The 22,921-nt window shown below is 43.3% G+C and overlaps 1 protein-coding gene across 1 annotated transcript in view; it reads left to right on the top strand.

Moving 5' to 3' along the window:
* KIAA1549 (KIAA1549 ortholog) overlaps window positions 1-22,921 on the top strand; it is a 146,661-nt gene that overhangs the window by 53,091 nt on the left and 70,649 nt on the right. The window contains exons 2-8 of the mRNA XM_060020021.1: window positions 6,286-8,979; window positions 10,084-10,172; window positions 11,469-11,646; window positions 13,493-13,623; window positions 15,840-16,023; window positions 17,127-17,186; window positions 18,388-18,536. Of these exons, the coding sequence (XP_059876004.1) occupies window positions 6,286-8,979; window positions 10,084-10,172; window positions 11,469-11,646; window positions 13,493-13,623; window positions 15,840-16,023; window positions 17,127-17,186; window positions 18,388-18,536 (3,485 nt within the window). The remainder of the gene's footprint in view (window positions 1-6,285; window positions 8,980-10,083; window positions 10,173-11,468; window positions 11,647-13,492; window positions 13,624-15,839; window positions 16,024-17,126; window positions 17,187-18,387; window positions 18,537-22,921) is intronic.

Genomic DNA, 22,921 nt, shown 5'->3' with positions numbered 1-22,921 from the left:
TTGCCTTCCCTGTTCCTTGTCCTTTGTAGGCAGCATTGATTGAATTCTCATTTGCATCAGATACTTGGGCTCATAAATTAGCCACTAAACACTCCTTTCTTTGCTATTTTATCTCTGGCAGTTTTCCAGTGCACTTACAAATATGTTTCTGATTCATTCTAAAAGGGATCTTGCTCTCTGTTCAGGTCTTGTATTTCAAAATAAATCCTATCATAGCAGAGTTTTAAAACAGACACATAAAATAATTTATTCTTAGGAAAACTTTAAAATCTTTATGCTACATAGTTGTACATATTGTCATTTTATTCTCAAATTTATAACTTTTTAACCTTTACTGTAGAGAAGAACAGCTGCTACTTTGCTGTAGTTGTAATAAGTACCATCTTTACTTTTACCCATGCTTGGAATGTGGCAGGTAAATAGTAAAAACACATGGACGAGAAATCCTAGAGCCAGGCTGTATGGAAGACAACAAATGCCTAATAATATTGCCATGAAATAACCTAAAATCTCTGAGAAATGGTTTTCTTCTTTTATTATCTATTCATTTTTAAAAGTCATATTCCATATGAAGGAGTGTGACCCTTTAAAGTAAGCAGCTTCTAACATCTACCGTTCTGAAACTCTTCCAAAAAATTGCAGAGGAAGGAACACTCCCAAGCTCACTTTCTGAGGCCAACATCACCCTGATACCAAAACCAGACAGAAATGTCACAAAAAGAGAAAACTACAGGCCAATATCACTGATGAACATAGGTGCAAAAATCCTCAACAAAATACTAGCAAACTGAATCCAACAACACATTAAAAAGATCATACACTATGATCAAGTGGGATTTATCCCAGGGATGCAAGGATTTTTCAGTATCTCCAAATCAATCAGTGTGATACACCACATCAACAAATTGAAGAATAAAAGGAATATGATCATCTCAATAGATGCAGAAAATGTTTGACAAAATTCAACACCCATTTATGATAAAAACTCTCCAGAAAGTGGGCATAGAGGGAACCTAACTCAACATACTAAAGGCCATATATGACAGACCCACAGCAAACATCATTTTCAGTGGTGAAAAACTGAAAGCATTTCTTCTAAGATCAGGAACAAGACAAGGATGTCCACGCTTGTCACTATTATTCAACATAGTTTTGGAAGTTGTAGCCACGACAGTCAGAGAAGAAAAAGAAATAAAAGGAATCCAAATTGAAAAAGAAGTAAAACTGTCACTGTTGGCAGATGACATGTTACTATACATAGAAAATCCTAAAGATGCTACCAGAAAACTACTAAAGCTCATCAATGAATTTGGTAAAGTTGCAGGATACAAAATTAATGCACAGAAATCTCTTGCATTCCTATACACTAACAATGAAAGATCAGAAAGACAAATCAAGGACACAGTCCCATTTACCATTGCATCAAAAAGAGTAAAATACCAAGGAATGAACCTACCTAAGGAGGCAAAAGACCTGTACTCAGAAAAGTACAAGATACTGATGAAAGAAACAAAAGATGACACAAAAAGATGCAGAGATATACCATGTTCTTGGACTGGAAGAATCAATATTTTAAAAATGACTATACTACCCAAAGCGATCTACAGATTCAGTGCAATCCCTATCAAATTACCAATGGCATTTTTCACAGAACTAGAACAAACGAATCTTAAAATTTGTATGGAGACACAAAACACCCCGCATAGCCAAAGCAGTCTTGAGAAATAAAAATGGAGCTGGAGGAATCAGGCTCCCCGACTTCAGACTATACTACAAAGCTACATTAATCAAGACAGTATGGTACTGGCACAAAAACAGAAATATAGATCAATGGTACAGGATAGAATGCCCAGAGATAAACCCACACACATATGGGCACCTAATTTTTGAGAAATGAGGCAAGAACATACAATGGAGAAAAGACAGCCTCTTCAATAAGTGGTGCTGGGAGAACTGGACAGCTACATGTAAATGAATGAAATTAGAACATTCCCTAAAACCATATTCAAAAATAAACTCAAAATGGATTAAAGACCTAAATGTAAGGCCAGATGCTATAAAACTCTTAGGGGAAAACATAGGCAGAACACTCTGACATAAATTGCAGCAAGATCTTTTTAGATTCACCTCCTGGGATAATGAAATAAAAACAAAAATAAACAAATGGGACCTAACAAAACTTAAAAGCTTTTGCACAGCAAAGAAAACCATAAACAAAATGAATAAACAACCCTCAAATGGGAGAAAACATTTGCAAATGAAGCAACCAACAAGGGATTAATCTCCAAAATATACAAACCGCTCATGCAGCTCCATATCAAAAAAACAAACAACCCAATCAAAAAAATGGGCAGAAGATCTAAATAGACATTTCTCCAAAGAAGACATACTGGCAGCTCAAAAGCACATGAAAAGATGCTCAACATCACTAATTATTAGAGAAATGCAAATCAAAACTACAATGAGGTATTACCTCACACCAGTTGGAATGGCCATCATCAAAAAAATTTACAAACAATAAATGCTGAAAAGGATATGGAGAAGAGGGAACCCTCCTACACTGTTGGTGGGGATGTAAATTGGTACAGCCACTATGGAGAACAGTATGGAGTTTCCTTAAAAAAAAAACAGGGCGCCATATGATACAGCAATCTCACTCCTGGGCATATATCCAGAGAAAACCATAATTTGAAAAGATACATGCACCTCAGCGTTCACTGCAGCACTATTTACAATAGCTAGGACATGGAAGCAACCTAAATGTCTGTCAACAGAGGAATGGATAAAGAAGATGTGGTACATATATGCAATGGAATATTACCCAGCCATAAAAGAGAATGAAATAATGCCATTTGCACCAACATGGATGGACCTAGAGGTTGTCATACTGAGTGAAGTAAGTCAGACAGAGAAGGACAAATATCATATGATATCACTTATATGTGGAATCTAAAAAAAGCATACAAATGAACTTATCTACAGAACAGAAATAGAGTTACAGATGTAAAAAACAAACTTACGGTTACCAGGGGGGAGAGGGATAAATTGGGAGATTGGGATTGACACATACACAGTACTATATATAAAATAGATAATAAGGACCTACTGTATAGCACAGGGCACTCTACTCAATACTCTGTAAAGACCTATATGGGAAAAGAATCTAAAAAAAAAGAGGATATATACATAAATATATGAATGATTCACTTTGCTGTACACCTGAAACTAACACAACATTGTAAATCAACTATATGCCAATAAAAAAGTAAGCAGCTTCTATCTGCTGCAAGTTTGTAACTTTCAGATGCTAATGGAACTAGCTAGAAGTATTTCATCTATATAAATATATGACTAAATATCAGTTACAGAGTTTGGTGTATACACACAAAATCTGTTCATAGAATTTTGTCTTAACTCTTGATTTTCATCTCTGCTAGTGAGTCACAAATTCCTCTGGACGCCCCCATTTCAGCTTCTGTGCAATGTAACAAGCTATTTTAACTCTATGTTGCGTCTTTTGTAACCTTACAAATTACGTAGTATTATTGTTCATTTATACCATCAATGTTTGTTTAGATTTAACCATATTTTTATCATTTGTTTATTCTCTGTTTCTTCCCAGATCTTCCCTCTGGGATAATTACCTTTTCTTTTGAAGTATCAATGTATCCTTGTTTAGAAAGACTTCTTCTGTTGGTATAACCACTTTTTTTAAATCTGAAAATGTCCTTTTTTTTTTTTTTTTTGCGGTACGCGGGCCTCTCATTGTGGCCTCTCCCGTTGTGGAGCACAGGCTCCGGACGCGCAGGCTCACTGGCCGTGGCTCACGGGCCTAGCCGCTCCGCGGCATGTGGGATCTTCCCGGACCGGAGCACGAACCCGTGTCCCCTGCATCGGCAGGCGGACTCTCAACCACTGCGCCACCAGGGAAGCCCTGAAAATGTCCTTATTTTAACAAATGGAGAGTATTGCTGTTTATTCACATCTAGATGTCAGTGTCTTCTCTCAGCACTTTGAAGATGTTATTTCATTGTCAGTTGGCCCCTAGTTCTGTGAAGTAGTTATCTCATCGTGTAATTGCCATTCCTTTTCTCTGACTGCCTGTACAATTTCTCTTTGTCTTTGGTGTTCTGTGGTATCATCATGTGTGTAGGTATGGGTTTTTTTTTTAAAAATTCACCTGGTTTGGGATTCTTTGTCTTCCTGAATTCAAGGATTCATGTCTCCTACTGTTTTGGACAGTTCTTAGCACTGTCTCTTTGAATATTGTCTCTGCCCAATTCCTTCCATTACTGTTTTTTAAAACTTTGATCAAATATGTGTTGGACTCATTCTGTGTTCATATCTCTTCTCTTTTTTACATTTCTCCTCTTTTTGTTTCTCTGTGCTACATTCTGAGTAATTTCCAGGTCTGTCCCCCAGTCCACTAAATCTCTCTTCAGCTGTGTCTAAATTTCTGTTTATTGTGTATTACATATTGTATATTGAGTTTAAAATTTTTAATTATTATATTGTTCATTTCCAAATATTCTTTTGGTTTTTCAAATCTTTCTGATCATTCTTCATAGCCTCTTGCTCCTTACTCATGTTTTCAGTCCCTTCTTTATTATTTTAAATGAATTAAACACACTTTCAAAAATGTATCCTAGGGCTTCCCTGGTGGCGCAGTAGTTGAGAGTCCGCCTGCCGACGCAGGGGACACGGGTTCGTGCTCCGGTCTGGGAAGATCCCATATGCCATGGAGCGGCTGGGCCTGTGAGCCATGGCCGCTGAGCCTGCACGTCCGGAGCCTGTGCTCCGCAACGGGAGAGGCCACAGCAGTGAGAGGCCCGCGTACCACCAAAAAAAAAAAAAAAAAAAAAAACGTATCCTATAATTCCAATATCTGAAGTCTTTCCACATCTGATACTGTTTGTGGGGGTTTCTTTTTTTTTTTACTTTTTGGGGAGGTTTCTCTTGACTCTTTTTCATAATACCTTGTTTCTTAGGTGTTTTGTAAGTTTTAACTTTGCAGTCATGCTTGAGCATCAGGCTGTCTGGCCCAGTGTCCCTCTAAGCTCTCTGTTTCAGTGTTCCTCTAGGACCTGTGCCCTGGGCCTTCATCAGGGGTCTGGGCCATCACATTTCCTGCCTCTCTATACAGTGTATCTGAATTACAGATGGAGATACCTAAGCCACTTAAAGGGTAGTGACAGCTGTCACAAGGATGAAGAATATGAAAGTTTGAGAGGATGATGGGATGCTTTTGGCACATATCAGAACTTGGTCCTCAGACACCATTCATTCGTTCATTGATGTGTTCATTCACTTAACAGATGTTTATCGAGCTCTTAGTATATGTCACTCACTGTGCTAGGCACTGGGGAAACAGATCAACAGTTTCTGTCCTCAAGAATCTCAGAGTATAATGAGCAGACATTTCATTTCAGTGGGGCACGATCAGGGATGTGACAGGTAGAACCTAGGGAGAGGCACTAACCCAGCTTTGGAGTAATGAGGAGGGAGGTGGTATCTGTGCTGCATCTGCAGGGCCGGTAGGAGTAATCCAGGTGGAGAGCCAGGGAAGGGCATCCCAGGCAGAGAGAGAAGAATGTGCAGAACACCAAGCCACAGAGAATCTGGGTAGCTCATTCGGCCAGAGTATGGTTGGGAAGGCATGAGAGTGGAGCAGGGAATGATGAGAGGTGAGCCTGGAGGTAGTCTGAGGTCTGGAGGTGGAAGGTCCTATGACTAGGAAACTGCTGAACCCTCTTCCCTGGGTAGTAAGTGATGCTGTCAGGGTGGTCACGATCATTTCTCGTAAGAGCCAACTCTTATGGAAGAAAAAGGACATGGGCTTGGGAGTCAAGGCAGGCTTATGCGCAGATCCCAGCTCCACCTCTGTCCGGGTGATCATGTAATTGATTTAGTTACCTTCTCTGAACCTCTCTTTCTCATGTGATAAATGAGAGAGAACAGACAAGACAGGCCCTTAAGGTCTCTTCCATTTATAGTATTCTGTGGTGTTGCTAGAAAGTAAGAGAAACATGTCAGTGTGCACACACACACACACACACACGCTTAAGTAAAAGTGCTCAGATGTACGACTGTTCGCAGGTATTACGCTGACAGTAACGGTGGCAATTTCTGACTTCCAGTTGGTTGTTTAACTTCTAACCGTGAATCGTGGCTGTTCACAGTGAGTGGATATCTGTTGATTGAGGATATCTTTATATCTGAAACAAAATGTTAGCAGTATGACTTTCATTGCCTTGCAGCTAAACTCAGCTGTTATTTTCTTTGTAGATGAGCTCCCTCTGGAACAGCACAACCTTTCTTTATCCTCCTTGGAGTTCATGCCAGGGGAAAGCACCGAGCACAGCACTGCACACGTGGCCTTAACAGAAACCGCTCCAGGGTCCCAGCAAAGCAGTTCTCTCCACGTGAGATCATCTCCATCTGCCAGTACTTTTGATACAAACTTTTTTAACCAAGGAAAATGGACCCAAAGTACAGCAGATCACAGCATCTTTGTGGCAAATTATGTGTCAGTGACGAGCAACGAGGTCATAGATGATGATGAAATGGATAACTTTTTGCCAGAGACTTCCTGGACCACTTCCCGCGTGGTTTCTCCCGTACGATACGTCACACTCGGTCTGCCAGGGCTGCTTAAAGAAACATTAGACTCCATGCCGACTCCATCGTTACCCATCATTTCTTTACAAGATGAAGACGTGACATCAGCCTGGCAAAACACAGTGCAACAGCCAACAGTGTCTGCTGAATCCCCCAATCATTTCAGTGCTTTTCGGTCAGCTTTTCCCACTTCCAAGGGCATAATTCCAACTCCTAGCAGGAACTTGGTGTTTTATCCTACTGACGCTTACGGGCACGTTTCAAGTAGGACTTTGCCGGAGATCATGGCTTCAGGAGCAGAGGGCGCAGAAACCCTCCTCAGCTCGCGGTATTCCGAGCCTCGACCGCCACGTGATGGTGTCACTCAGCAGCCTCCTCCCCCGTCAGGGCAGGTCTCACCGCCTCCAGAGGATGCTCTGGCCGCAGGTACAGACAGATACTCTGATGTGACCACCGCTTTGGGTCGAAGTCTGGGTGAAGCCGCCTCTCCAGGCGCTCGCGGCTCTGCGGCTCTGTCCCAGATGGCCCTTGCCTTTGGCAGCAGCAGTGCACGTTTGGCTTTGTTTTCAACTCCTCTCGTGTCTGGATTGTTCTCTACTCAATCAGCCGGTGTTTCATATAACCCCTGTCTTCCCGCCAGCTCCAGTGAGGCATCAGAACTGCCTGGCCATTCAGTGGTCCCAAGTGGTGCGGGTGACACTCACGTCTGGAGCCCAGTGTCTTCGTTCAGACCGTACACGTGGTGCGCGTCGTGCACTGCGGTGTCGCCTCGGCCCGTGCTGTCAGCGAGCCTCACGGAGAAGGACGTGGGGTCCGGGGATGGTGCCGAGACCCTGTCCCTGACCCTCTCAGAAGTGAGCAGCATCTCTCCACCGAGCAGCGTCATGGTGGACTTCTCTGAATTTGATGAGGGCCCGCGAGAATTTCATACACTTTTCCCCTCAAGACCGATGGTTCCCCTCTCTTCTCCATCTCTGGAAATCTCAGCAACGAGCGTCGGTATTTCAGCTGAGGGGGAAATGAGTAGTGTGATGACCGCACAGATGTACCCTCCCCAGGGCCACCTCTCTGTGCCTGTGTCACCTGACGCTGCTGCTTCTGCCTCCTCCTTTGTCGCCGAAACTCAAGTAATGCCATCCAGTGTGACAGCCGTGCTTTCCTCGGTCACCCCAGGTGCTCTCCTTGACTCTTCTTTCCCCATCACAGCAAATAAAAACACCCCATCGCTTGCCGTCAGAGGCCCAGGTCTTCTTACGTCTTACAGTTTGGACCTGTCGGCACAGCCTTCGCTTTTTCCTGACAGAGAACCTGCCGGTTTTTCCCAACGTGAAAGTGCAAGTATTTGGGATTTTACATCCAGCTTTTTCTCCACTCCCCCACTGGAATTCAGCAGCTGGGTCTCTCCATCTTCAGAAGTACTTGCTTCTCCGTCTCCGAGGTCAAGTGATCTGTCCACCTTCATTTCTCAGGCATTTTCTACCTTGGTTGCGACACTTTCGTTGACCAACTCTGTCAGTTCTCGGTCACCTCAGCTTTCTGTTCCCAATTCCACAAACCTCGACTTTTCTCAGCTCTGGCCAAGCTCAGATCTTCCTTTAAGCAGCTTCACTCTTCTCCCTAGTTACTCTGAAATGTCACTACCCTCCAGCTTTCCCTCCAGTTCTCCAAAGTTTTCTGAAGCACCCACAGTGTCACCCACAGATGCCGAAGCTCATTTTACCTCAGCTTTCACTGCAGCTACCTCCTATTTTGAGTTTTCACTCACGTCCCATGAATCTGCAGTCACCACACTGGTGCCCTCCAGTTCTGAGCCCATTTTGACTGCTGAAACTCACTTAACATCACTTCTGACTGCTGTTCCTACTACACCCGTTTTAACTGAATCTTCTGTCTTTTCAACCCTGACACCTTCTGATGATGGTATCAGTGCTATGAACGATCCCACGTCCGTCTTACCCTCTTTCTCTGAAGTCATCCCTGTAACCACAGTGCTGGTCAGCACTGGGTACCTGCCATCAGCATCCTCGTTTCTTCCTGAGGTGATCCGCTCGCCTCTGCCTACAGAGCCAGGTGGTACGCGTGGCCCATCGTTCACACCCACAGATTTACCGAGGAACGCCTCCACTGAACTGAGCACGTCTGATACCAGTGCTGGCCCTGAGAATTCTCTTCACACCACCCTGAACAGCAGAACTGTGGGTCAGAACCGTCACGAGGGCAGCACGGTTCTCCCCCCGCCATCCCTTCATCCCACGACCACCCCCGCTCCCGAAGCGACGGTTCATACTCCTGCGCTGGTCACCACCAAGTCGCCGTATGTGTGTGATATTACGGTTCCTGATGCCTATTTGATCACAACTGGTAAGGCCCTGCTTCACATCACTTCTCTGGGTTGGGGTGATCTTCCAAAGGTGTTTATACGAAATGCTTATGTGATATATGGCATTGTGGCAAAGAGTGTAGGCTTTGGACCCAGACGACTCCTGGGTTGTAGTCCTTCCTCACTGCTTTGCCAGCTCCCATGAGTTCTCCGGACAGTTAGGCAGTGAGGCTTCTCTAAGCCTCAGTCTCCTCAACTGTTAAGCAGGGATGATGGTAGCACCTCCTTCTTTGGGTTATTATAAAGATTTAAATGCATTAATGCATATAAAATATTTAACCCAGTGCCCAGCATATAAGAAGCGTCCACAAAATATTACAGATTAGTAGCAATGAAAACAAAGGAAAGATTTAAAAGAGCCTTAGAAATGTTTGCTGGGATGTTTGTCTTTGGAGCTCATAACCCATTGGATGCGTAGATGACACGGATAAAGCAAAACGCCTTCACGTTTCGTTCAAGCAGTCAGTTGGGCAAATGTGTAAGGGCCACCATTGCAATTTCTTACTCATTTACTGTTCTGACTTTTCCTGGAAAGGAGGGGCCGCTTTGTTCTTATATAGTCCTGTAGATGTCACTTGGAGCAGAGGAACGTGGAGTGGCTCAGTATCCTCTGAATTGGGTCACAGCCTTCAACCTTCTCCCCAGCCTGCAGTCCGAGGCACCAGCCGACAGGCAGCAGCTTCCCTTGCAGCTGCCGGCTGCTTTAGTCCCATGAAGCTGGAATACCTTTGATGTCATGTCTGAACAAGTCTGGTGACTGTGGCCCCTTGATCAGACTCTCCCACTTGTTCCTCCTGAGAAGTGGCAAGTTGCGCATAAAGTCGGTGCCCTGTTCATATGTACTGAAGTACGGCATGTGGCTGATCAGTGACCTGGCTCTGTGTACTGGTGTCGATGGGGATGGGGGACAGAAAGGAAGAAGGGGGAGAAGGTGGCAGGAGAGGTGGAGCAGGAATGCAGCGGACGGACAGGGAAGGTGGAGGGGAGGAGGGAGGAGAATGCGCTGGGTCTTTTTTCTCCATGCTGAGACCAGGGAGGGCCGTCGATCCTCTGCCTGTTCATAATGACGCTGAGCTGATTTGCAGTGCTGGCCCGCAGAGCTGTGCAGGAGTACATCATTATGTCCATCAAAGAGGTGTTGAGGAACCACTTCAACCGTGTGGTGGAGCTCAAGGTGGGTGCCTGCGGCATGGAAGTCTGGTGGGGGAGTCCGAGTCGAATGCACATCATAACGGGAGTGGGACATTTGCTTTCCTCTCTCCCCTCCCTTCTCCTGGTGGACACCTACTCGTCCTTTGGATCTCTGCTCAAACATTGCTTCTCCAGGGAAGCCCCTTCTGTCCCCAGATGAGGCCAGGTTTAGTCCATCACGGGGATGTGCTGGCAGAGCTGGAACAAAGGGCTCTAAGACCAGAGTTTGGGGTGATGACCTAATGATCTCGCTTCCCTTTATGTACATGGAAGGGCTTGGATTAGAGTTTAGAGTGAGTGCGTATGTATGTTTCTGTACATCGAGTGAGATAGAGATAGATTTCTAGATGTTTTTTGCCGGACGTCTGCTGGTGCCTTCTCGCTCCTGATAAGCTCAGAAAGCCCCGCTCTAGGCCTGCACCATCCCGAGCAGAGCCGTGAGCCACGTGTGGCTGTTGAGCATGTGAAATGGGGCTTGTTCCAAGTGAGATGTGCTGTCAGTGCAAAATACACACCAGATTTCAAAGACTTAGTGCAAAAAGGAATGTAAAATAGCTCAATAATTTTTTGCATTGCCTACAGTTGAAATGACATGTCAGATATATTGGCTTAAGTAAAACGTTTTTAAAATTAATTTCACCTGTTTTTTTTTTTTTTTTTTTTTTTTGCGGTACGCGGGCCCCTCATTGCTGTGGCCTCTCCCGCCGCGGAGCACAGGCTCTGGACATGCAGGCCCAGCGGCCATGGCTCACGGGCCCAGCTGCTCCGCGGCATGCGGGATCCTCCCGGACCGGGGCATGAACCCGCGTCCCCTGCATCGGCAGGCGGACTCCCAACCACTGCGCCACCAGGGAAGCCCCCACCTGTTTCTTTTTATTTTTTTTAATGTGGCCACTAGAAATTTAAAAATTGCATATGTGCCTCACATATTTCTTTTGGCCAGCTCTACTTAGTAGAGTAAGTGCTCCTTTTTATGGGGGGTAAGTACAGTAAAACACCTTGAATTCTCCTTAGTTCCTTATTCAGTTCATATTATTGACTCTTCTTTTGCACTGTCCTTGCTCTTGTAATTTTGTGCTGTTTTTGAGAAAGTTGACAGATATGTAAGACGCATAACTAAAATAAAATTTTAATTATCTCTGAAGCAATACCCCTTCATTTAAAACTATTTATTTTTTTAACTTTATTATTTTTCTACTCAGTATGATTTCCTTTAAGTGTGAATTATGGTACCCTCAAATTTAATAATTATCATCTTTTGCATTTTTTATTTTCATAGGTTTATGAACTGTTCGCTGACTTCACTTTTCTGGTAACATCTGGTCCATTCGTTTACACAGCAATATCAGTCATAAATGTACTTATAAATAGTAAACTTGTTCGTGACCAGACTCCTTTAATCTTGGCTGTGAAACCCTCCTTCCTTATGCCAGAGTCCAGGTTCCAAGTTCAAACGGGTAAGAAAATTGAGCATAGTTGTTTTGATTTGTAAATAGAATTTCACTTTATTTTTTGTGTTTCAAAATAATTTGGGGAGGATTATGTTAAAATTTGTTAAATTTCAAAAAACTTCATAATTATGGAGAATTTCCAGCATGTACAAAAGTACACAGAATAGTTTAATGCATCCCAGGTACTCATTGTATGGCTTCAACAATTTTCAACTCCTAGCCACTTCTGTTACATCTACACCCCCATTGACACTCCCTCCTCTCATGTTATTTTGATACGGCATCATGTCATCTCATTCATAAATATTTCAGCCTATGCCTCTAAAAGATAAGACTGTTAAACATATATACACACACACGTAACATATGCACATACATACATATACATACACATACATATGTCCACAATATCATTATCACACCCCCTAAAATTAACAGTGATTCCTCACTGTCATTTAACTTTGTTTTTGGCTGTGCTGAACTGCATGTGGCATCTTAGTTCCCCGACCAGGGATCGAACCCATGCCCCCTGCAGTGGAAGCGTGGAGTCTTAACTACTGGACCACCAGGGAAGTCCCCTCATTTAACTTTTTATTATGGACGTTTTTAAACATATACAAAAGTAGAGAGAATACCATATTTAGCCCACCCATGCCCGTACAAACTTTAAAAATTATCAGCATTTTCCCAATTTTGTTTCATGTATCTCACACAAACTTTTTTTGAGGAAGCTAGAGTGTTTTAAAGCAATACCAGGTATCATGTCATTTCACCCATAGATACTTAAGAATTCATCTCTGATGAATTTATTTCTATTTGAAATGTTTCAGTGTTGCATCTTTTGATGCTCCAATTATTATCTTAGATATTTTTCCATTTTAAAATGATACAAGTCACCTTCACCTTGCGTGTAGTCATTTGGTACAGTTGGCTTGCTACATTTCCATGATATGATACATATAAATAACATATCATAGACCCTCGTACACTGTTGGTAGGAATGTAAATTGGTGCAGCCACTATGGAAAACAGAATGAAGGTTTCTCAAGAAACTAAAAATAGAACTACCATATGACCCAGCAGTTCCACTCTTGGGTATGTATTAAAAAAAAAAAGAAAACACTAATTTGAAAAGATACATGCACCCCAGTGTTCATAGCAGCATTATTTATAGTTGGCAAGATATGGAAACAACCCAAGTGCCCCTCAACAGATGAATGGATAAAGAAGATGTGGTACACACACACACACACACACACACACACACACACACACAATGGGATACTACTCAGCCATAAAAAAGAATGAAAATTTTGCCATTTGTAGCAACATGGATGGACTTAGAGTGTATTATACTAAGTGAAATACGTCAGACAAAGACAAATACTGTATGATACCACTTATATGTGGAATCTAAAAAATAAAACAAGCTAGTGAATATAACAAGAAACAGACTCATAGATACAGAGAGCAAACTAGTGGTTACCAGTTGAGAGAGGCAAGGTGGGAGGGGCAATATAGGGGTAGGGGATTAAGAGGTACAAACTACTATGTATAAAATAAATAAGCTTCAAGGACATATTGTACAATACAGGGAATATAGCCAATATTTTATAATAACTATGGATGGAGTATTACCTTTAAAAATTGTGAATCACTGTGTTATACACCTGAAACTTATATAATAATGTACATCAACTATATCTCAATTAAAAAATAATAACACACCATAGTACTTAATCCTGTACTGTGGATCAGAGTTCATTGATTTACACACTATTTTGTCCCTCTCCTCGTTACTTAATACTAAAGAAACACCTTGTTCATGGGACTGTGATACTGTCCTTTTCAGTACTGCAGTTTGTGCCTCAGAGTGTGGATACGGGCTTCTGCAACTTCACCCAGCGCATCGAGAAAGGCCTGATGATAGCTCTCTCTGAAGTGAGAAAACACCACCAGGGGACGTATAACCTCACAGTGCAGGTGAGAATAGCACTGAATGCAGGACAAGATGCTTTATCTTTTAAAGAGGAGCTAGTTTCATAATGTTTTGTTTAAGACACACTTAACTCTTACTAATTCCCTCCAGCAGAGGAGATTTAGTTCACATGGATTAGAAATCATCTCTTTCCATGGCATGGAGTCCACAGAGCATGAATAGGCTAAGTATATTTGAACATTGTAGAGGAGCCCAATAACCAGGGAGTTCAGATATGGTGAGCTGAAGAGAGATGAGCCCATGTAGGAAATGCAAGAATGTTCCGGAAAAGAACTTAAATATCAACTTTAAGTATCAACTTAAATATCCAGAGAGGGAAATGCCTAAATACACTAGCGTTTCATATTATGGAATTTCGTTTCATGGAATACCATGAAATGCAGTTCTTCACTCTAAAAACAGAATACAGCTACGAATCAAAGGATAGGTTTTGTATGTATTACGTGGAAACTGCTGATGTTGTTACATTTCTTTGATATTTATCCCTCCATATTCTTCGTTCTCTCTTTCTCAAATTCATTTTAAATAGATTTTGGTGATCCTGGATTCACCCTCCCTATTTCTTATTTTTTCCATTTCTTTTTAAAATTCCCTATTTTAACAGATTTCTAAACCTTGTCCTCTAAGTTATTAATTTAGTCTTCAGATGTGTTCATTATGTTATTCAATCCCTCTATTGAATTTTCTTTTAGCCATCATTGTTTTTTCATTTTTATTTGCTCTTTTTTCATTGCAGCCTTTCGTGTTACGATGCAGGCTTATCTTGAATGATGATACAATATTTCCTTGAAAGTTTCTGGAGACATTAATTAGTATTTTTAATATGTTGTCTTCCGTGTACTCAGTTGTCTCTGTTTGCTCTGCATTCTTTGCCATTGTTCTGTGTTGATCTTGGTCCTTGACTTTGGTGCTGTTAGGTTTCTGTAATCACCTGTAGACCATTGGTGGCTGTCTCTAGGAATGAGGAAGCAGGTGGTTAGTTTTGGCACCTTGTTCATCTTTCCACTTCAGCTGTAGAGTGTGTGTCTACATAAGCCTTGTCTCCTGATGGGAGGATTCATTGGAGGCCTGGGTACCAGGCAATGTGTGGTCATGGACAGCCAGCGTGGGCACCCCTGCCCGCCGTGTGAGATGAGGAGGCTGTACCCTGAGGATGGAGTGAGTTAGTGTGTCTTTCGTGGCAGAGCTGCTCTTTCTTTCACTCTCTTTCTTTCTTTGTCTCTTGTGTGCACTGCAGTTAACTCCACCCACCTTCCTGCCTAGGGGGCCATGCCACCCTGGGTCTTCTGTCCTCTTAGGCAGGGAGCTCATCTTCCTCAGGCAGCAGTTCTTCGGGCTCCTGGGGTGAAGGTGGAGCTGCTGGCACTTCTGAGTTGGCCTGGGTGTGAAGTTGGAAGGGAGAAGGGAGGGAGACAACCGACTCAGCTGTTGGCACTCAGTGTTTAATTAGGGACCCGGATCAGGGTCTCAGCTCCTGCAGATCTCTGCACTGGAGGCCTCCTGGGGCCCCTGAGGGAGACCACTCTCAGTCTACTGTGGTCTGTGCCTGTGTGTGTTTGGGGTCTCGGTTCCCTCTGTTCTGGTTTGTATCAACATGATCCCACCCTGTCTCCATCTTTCAGTAATTTGACAGAATCTCTGGTTTTCTTCCATTCTCAGTGCTGTTGTGGATTTATTCCCCTTTGTTCATCTTGTTGTTATTTCAGTGGGATTTGGGGTGGGAAAGAAAAGGGGAGGGACTATAAATACATGTGCTCAGTTCCCCACTTAATGTAAAAAACATTTTCAATAAACTAAGGGTTTAAGAGTATTACAAAAGGGAACCAGGTTGTGAAGCCAATTACTCTTCCTTTAAAAATGCACCTTTAGGGCTTCCCTGGTGGCGCAGTGGTTGAGAGTCCGCCTGCCGATGCAGGGGACACGGGTTCGTGCCCCGGTCCGGGAAGATCCCACATGCTGCGGAGCGGCTGGGCCCATGAGCCGTGGCCGCTGAGCCTGCGCGTCCAGAGCCTGTGCTCCGCAACGGGAGAGGCCACAGCAGTGAGAGGCCCGCGTACCACAAAAAAAAAAAAAAAAAAAAAAAAAAATGCTCCTTTAAAAAGACCTTGGTGAGGGAAATTGTGAGAGCAAAATCATAGTCAGGCTTTTGGCTAGACATTTTAATTTATTTTAGAAGCTTATTCTGATTTCTTTCTTTCAGATCTTGAATATCACCGTGGGGTCTTCAAGGCTGGCTCCTCGCCGGGGCCCAGTGAACATTGTCTTTGCTGTCAAAGGCTCGCAGGGGTTTCTGAATGGGTCTGAAGTGAGCGAAATGCTAAGGAACTTGAGCGTGGTGGAGTTCAGTTTCTACCTGGGATACCCAGTGCTGCAGGTTGCCGAACGTGAGTGCTGCTCTCCTGGGGACGCGGCTGCGAGTGCTTGTGTTGGTGGACCTCTTCTTTTCAAGGAAAATAGCTAACAGAAATCTGGAATATAAATTGGAGCTTCTCAGATCATGCCAGGGTGGGCCTCCAGAACCCTCCTCTCCCACTGGGCTTGCTTTATTATTCTCTTCAGAGAGCCAAGGGCACTATCAAAGATTATACTGGTTCTGAAAAAGGTGAAACCAGAGAGACAGAACAGATTTGTGGTTTCCAGGGGTGAAGGATGCGAGGAAAGCAATTTTCGGGGGGGGGATGAGAATGTCTTGTATTTTTATTGTGGTGGTGGTTCCACACGTCCATGCATTTGTCAAAACCCATAAAACTGTACACCAGAAGGAGTGGGGTTCACTGTGTGTACACTTAAAAAGAAAAAAGAAACAGAAATGAAAACAAACAAAACTTTCCTTCCTGGTGGAAGCGATTTAATTCACAGTACAAATGGAGTGGAGGTAGGGGAAACGTTTACTTCAAAACATTTAAAATACAGTAGATTCCAGAGTTGAAATCAGGCAAAAAAGATATCAAATTCTTTTTCAGAATGGAGTGGCCAGAAGGTTTAATGGTTCTTGTCGTATTTTCGTGTACTGTTAATTAAATGGAAAGGAATAACTTGTAAAATAAAAGTAGACAGGGGTAAAATGGTTATTTACAAATAGCAACTTTCAGTGATAGAAGATTGTCACTTTACCCTGCCTGAGTCATTGCTGGGAAATTCCAGGGCTCTGAGGTGCACGGCGTGAAAAATTCATTGCTCTGGAACAATGACATTTCCCTTGAAAAAAGCTTACGGGTGAGCTGTCTGTGAAGTAGTGTCCCATCGTGTTACTTGAGTAAGCCCTTTCTTTCTATTTCTCCCGTAGACTAAGGTGCTCAGGACCCTCCCACTGACCCTGCCTTCCCCCCAGCCTGGAACTTTGTTCTTCCATAGGCAGAGCTAATTGGTATAGGAGAGGCAGTGTGCTGTGACTTACCCAGCGCTCCCTAGAACACTCACCTTTCTGACTGTTGCAGACAGGTTTTTTACGTATCTTTCTCCCTTTCTCACCCTTTCCTTTTTGTAGCCTTCCAGTACCCACAGCTTAACTTATCGCAGTTGTTGAAGTCCTCTTGGGTAAGAACAGGTATGTTTAACTTACGTAATGTTTTTGGGAACTGTAAGAGTGAGAAGTCTGTGGTGGGGGGGTATTGAGAAGGATACTGCCTTGCCTGTTTCTGAGTCCTAAATTCAGGGCAAAATGTACCTTAGATTCTTGGCAAAGAATGAATGAGAAAGGGATTCAAATTTGGCTGTGGGAACGTGTCCCACTGAGTTACGGCACAAAAAGGACTGGCTTTCTTTAAAATTCATACATCAAGTTCAGGGCAAAGTCTAACAGGAATTGACCATCTTCTGACCAGAATAGGACAAGGTTCTGAAGCAAGGATCTCTTTTTTTCCCTAAAAGCCTCATATGTCTGGTTTTATAAGGACAAATAAGGTAACTTGGTGAGCCAATAAGAAGCATGTTTTAAAGTCTTGTGGGCCTGGGTCAGATACTTATAGCTATGGCGTTGCAAATAAAGGCTTTCTAACTTGGTATGCAGAAGTGTAAAAGATAGTTGGATGCTCAGCGGGTACCCAGCATGTAAGCAGCGCAGTGAGTAAGCAACTGGTCGTGGGGAGGAAACTTGTAGAGTGGGGATAGTCACCACTGACAGGTTCCTGGACCCCGCCAGCTCTCGTTGCTTCACATACAACATCGCATATAAAGGGTCCACCTCTTTGCATGGTACAGTGGCCTTATTTTCCAGATAATGGTCATAGTGGTTAAGTGACTTGCCCGTGGTCCTATCTCACAGGGGATTTGAGCCAGTTCTGGCTGGAAAGCACAAGCTTTTTTCTCCTGTAAAGGCTGACAAGATGTTGTCTGTTTAGATAACCTAGATGTCTGAAGACAGGCCTACTTATCTCGAGTCAGTTAATGAGTCTAAATTTTGAGTCAAGATAAGATATGCACTCAAACCATTTCCAGAAATTTTGCAATACGTGCAGACAGAACGTTTGATCTTGTGTAGAGGAGCTCTGAGCTGCAAAGCTCCCGCACGGCCGAGCTCCTGGGGCTTCTGGCCACCGGTCTCTGTAAACTTTAGAGATAAGGCCTGTGGGCTACCCTCCCTGGACTCTCCTGCACCCCGTTCAGCTTGCCTCTTTCCCCTTTTAATGTCTCCTCTCTGGGAACTGGCATTTTACAGTAATCCTGCGTTAATTTCTCTTGTGCACACATCCTTTTCTCTCCGCTGCCAACTCGTTTTGGGGCCTGTGTGTGTTTCACCTTAAATGTAGTCCTCCTGGGTGTTGTTGAGAAGCAGCTCCAGAATGAAGTGTTTCAAGCTGAGATGGAGCGCAAACTGGCCCAGCTGCTCAGCGAAGTTTCCACCAGAAGGCGGATGTGGAGAAGGGCTACCATCGCTGCCGGGAACAGCATGGTACAGGTAAGAAGAAGAAGGCCAAAGGAGTGGGGAGGGGAAGGAGAGAGAGCCGTCTAAAAATGGGCTGTATCTTCATGCAAATGGAAAAATGCTGCTAAATAGACTGATTGCTATCATAGGCAGCCACGGAACATGTCAGCGTTTCAGTTCCACTGGAGTCTAGACAGATGTTTCCCGAGTCCTTAGTAAGGGTCCGTACAGCAAATGGCCTTGTGGGGACCACAGCAGAAGAATATATAAGTGGGTTGCCGTACCATTGGATGACCCGATTTTTCAAAGAGTAGTTTTTTAATTACCAAAAATGTAGTCAGTTTTATGGAATGGTAAGCATTATTGATAGCGTCATAGAGACAAATGGTTCAGCTGGAAGAGACCTTGAGAGGCCGAAAGAGGAAAATGTTCTGCCCTCTATTCTGGCACTCTGTCCTCTCTGCCTCCTGCCAGCCCTGCTTGTCTCATGTTACCCAAATTGCCTTCACTACGTAAACTGGCAGAAAGTTACCAATGACAGATTCATTTGAATCCCAAAGTGACCCCTTTAAAAATGCACACACTCAGAGAGAGCTGGGGGTTGGGCTGTAATTTCTTCCCATCTCCATGTGAATTACATTATTTTGGATTTTTTTCTTTACCAAATGCTGACTTGTAGAGCTAGGAAAAGGGGATATTTAGAGCTATGGCGTTTCGGAGACAGGAAGCCGGGGTGAAACCCTGGCGTGCAGGGGTGGGGAGGTCGGCGGTTTAGAGGCTTTAGAGAGAGAGATGTGAAGCTGACACTGGGTAGGGGAGCTGGGCAGTTTGTGGAGAGCTGACATCATCATCATCCCTCGACCCTTTTACGAAGTTCTCCCCTGTAAGTGTTGCTCTTTATTTTCCCTCCCAGAAAGGTGGTTGTTAGGTTTCTATAATAGTTCCTTTGCCGGATGCAGTAGAATATAGGGAAATTTAAAAACTCATTAAAAAATTGAGAGCGATATTAAACAAAATAACTATAAAACTAAGAATAAAAATGAAAATGAATTACAAAAGCCTTGCTTTATTTAGGAGCTCTGGCTTCACAGAGCCCAAGGTCTGGGTGGAGGTTAATTTCTGCACATAAAACAGTTATAGAGTACCATAAAACTTGATTAGTTCTGCAAGTTCCCTGAGATAGAAATGCGGGATTCATGGAAGCTAACTAAGCCATCCCAGACTAACGGTGCCATCTGATGGATTGCTTAGAAACCGTTCCCTACGTCTCTTCCCCTTTAGAGTGACCAAGCACGAAGATGTAGATAATTTATGTACAACAGTACAGGACTCTTCATCAAAACATGATGTGTAAAAGTGAAAGTATTGGAACAACCTAAATGTCCAGCAATTTGGAGAATGGGCAAAAAAATTGTAGTGAAATCTTTATATGTTGGAAAATCCCATTATCAGTTTTTTTTTTAATTAGTGAGGGAATATAGAAAAAAGCTCAAGTAAAGAGAGGCTACAAAAGAATGTGTGCAGGGGCTTCCCTGGTGGCGCAGCGGTTGAGAGTCCGCCTGCTGATGCAGGGGACATGGGTTCGTGCCCCGGTCTGGGAGGATCCCACATGCTGCGGAGCGGCTGGGCCCGTGAGCCATGGCCGCTGAGCCTGCACATCCGGAGCCCGTGCTCTGCGGCGTGAGAGGCCACAACAGTGAGAGGCCCGCATACCGCAAAAAAAAAAAAAAAAGTGTGCAGTATATCCAAATATTAATATACAAATCATGAAAAAAATAACAGGAGGAAATATGCTAAAATGCTTACAATGATTTTCTTTGATTGAATTTCAGGTGATTTTTGTTTTATTCTTTATAGTTATTTTTCATGTTTTTCAAAATTTCTCCAATGAACATATAGTTTGTATAGTGAACACGTGATTTTAATCAGAAAATATTTAAAAAAATGAAATTGAGGGCTTCCCTGGTGGCTCAGTGGTTGAGAGTCCGCCTGCCAACGCAGGGGACGCGGGTTCGTGCCCCGGTCCGGGAAGATCCCACATGCCGCAGAGCGGCTGGGCCCATGAGCCATGGCCGCTGGGCCTGCGTGTCCGGAGCCTGTGCTCCGCAACAGGAGAGGCTGCAGCAGTGAGAGGCCCGCTTAGCGCAAAAAAAAAAAAGAAATTGAAAATGTTGCCCCAAATGATGACTCCATTATACCATGGTTTTATGGATTCTATATATGAATCTGATGAAAAGTCATCTAGAAAGGATGCTGGGATTAGATTTTACTGACTGTTACTTTCAGATTGGAGAAGCTTATAGAATTTTAAAAAAAAAATATTTATTTATTTGGCTGTGTTGAGTCTTAGTTGCGGCATGTGAGATCTAGTTCCCTGACCAGGGATCTAGCCCGGGTCCCCTGCTTTGGGAGCATGGAGTCTTAGCCACTGAACCACCAGGGAAGTCCCTAGAATCTTTACTCAAGGTGGCTATCATTGGATATTTGGGTATATGGTTTCTGCAAGAAGAAGCATTTCTAAAACTTATCAGAACTTTAAAATGGAATAAATAGGCATGTAGGTAGAGGAACAGGTGGATATAATCTATTGCTTTTCAGTAGCCCTTTATAGTATTCCATTCTGAAGGCTAATAAAAATTAACCACTGCAGCACAGTTCCAGGGAAAGAAGTAGGTGGTTAGGGAGCAGAAGTGGTCAAGGAACTAGCCTAGAAACAGCAAACAGAGGGCTAGACAGGCGAGCCGTTATCAAGATATAGAGTTGTAAAGAACAGGGCTTCCCTGGTGGCACAGTGGTTGAGAGTCCACCTGCCAATGCAGGGGACACAGGTTCATGCCCCGGTCCAGGAAGATCCCACATGCTGCGGAGCGGCTAGGCCCGTGAGCCATGGCCGCTGAGCCTGCGCGTCCGGAGCCTGTGCTCTGTAGCAGGAGAGGCCACAACAGTGAGAGACCCGCGTACCGCAAAAAAAAAAAAAAAAAAAAAAAGAACAGATTCTCCAGGGATGAGAGTTTGGACCTGTGTTAAGGATCTTTATACATGATCTGGAAGTAGGCGTTCACAATGAAATCATGAAATAGTTGATTTGCCAAAAGTTTCCAGTGGTAAAGAAGGAGGCCAGCAGCTGTGTCCAGAGCACAGGGCACTATTACAGTTCTGTACATGTGGCTAGAAAAGTAGCAGCTGCATTTTGCCAATGGCAAATGTAGAGACCAAACATTCAAATTACGTGTACAAAATAGAGGGCTTGGAGTTATCGTTGATCTTTCTCTCAGAACGTCAGTCCACCATTTTGTTGCAGTCTAAAAGGGGCCATAAAGTTGTTGCGTATTACTAAGAGAAATAGCAACAAAATAGAAAGCTATATTTATGCAAAACAGTGATATATCGAGTGTACTAGATTCTAAAGTACTAATGTAAGAGTACTTCACTGTTAACACCAGAGGGATATAAATTTTGGGACAAATCAGAGTACTGTTTGACCCAGCAGATTATGAATTTATGAAATTTTTTCCAGCTTGATTGTGATGTAATTGACACATAACATTGTGTAAGTTTAAAGTGCACAGTGTGTGGGGCTTCCCTGGTGGCGCAGTGGTTGAGAGTCTGCCTGCTAATGCAGGGGACACGAGTTCGAGCCCTGGTCTGGGAGGATCCCACATACCGTGGAGCAGCTAAGCCCGTGAGCCACAACTACTGAGCCTGCGCGTCTGGAGCCTGTGCTCCGCAACAAGAGAGGCCGCGACAGTGAGAGGCCCACGCATCGCGATGAAGAGTGGCCCCCGCCCTCGCACAGAAACGAAGACCAACACAACCAAAAATAAATTAATTAATTAATAAACTCCTACCCCCAACATCTTAAAAAAAAATAATAAATAAAGTGTACAGTGTGATGATTTGGTATATGTATATATTGTGAAATGATTATCACAATAAGATAACATATCCATCGCTCACATAGTTATCTTTTGTGTGTGTGTGTGGTGAGAACTTTTAAGATCTACTGTCTTAGCAGATTTCAAGTATGCAATACAGTATTGTTAACTATAGTCGCCATGCTGTACTTTAGATACCCAGAACTTTATGGCTGGAAGTGTACCCCTTTTGACCACCATCATCCATTTCCCTTACTCTCCACCCCTGGCAACCACCAGTACACTCTTTCTGTGAGTTTGGCTGTTTTAGATTCCACATATGTGTGAGATCATACAGTATTTGTCTTTTTCTGCTGGACTTATTTCACTTAGCATAATGCCTCCAAGGTTCATCCTATGTAGTTGCAAATGACAGGATTTTCTTCTTTTTTATGGATGAATAATACTCCATTGTGTGTGTACGTGTGGGTATGTATTATGTACCATACCACATTTTCTTTATCCATGCGTCCATAGATGGACAGTTAGGTTTTTTTCCATGTC

This window comes from Delphinus delphis, chromosome 9 (assembly GCF_949987515.2).
Source record: "Delphinus delphis chromosome 9, mDelDel1.2, whole genome shotgun sequence".
Lineage (NCBI taxonomy): Eukaryota > Metazoa > Chordata > Mammalia > Artiodactyla > Delphinidae > Delphinus > Delphinus delphis.
This window is presented reverse-complemented; position numbering and strand designations above follow the sequence as displayed.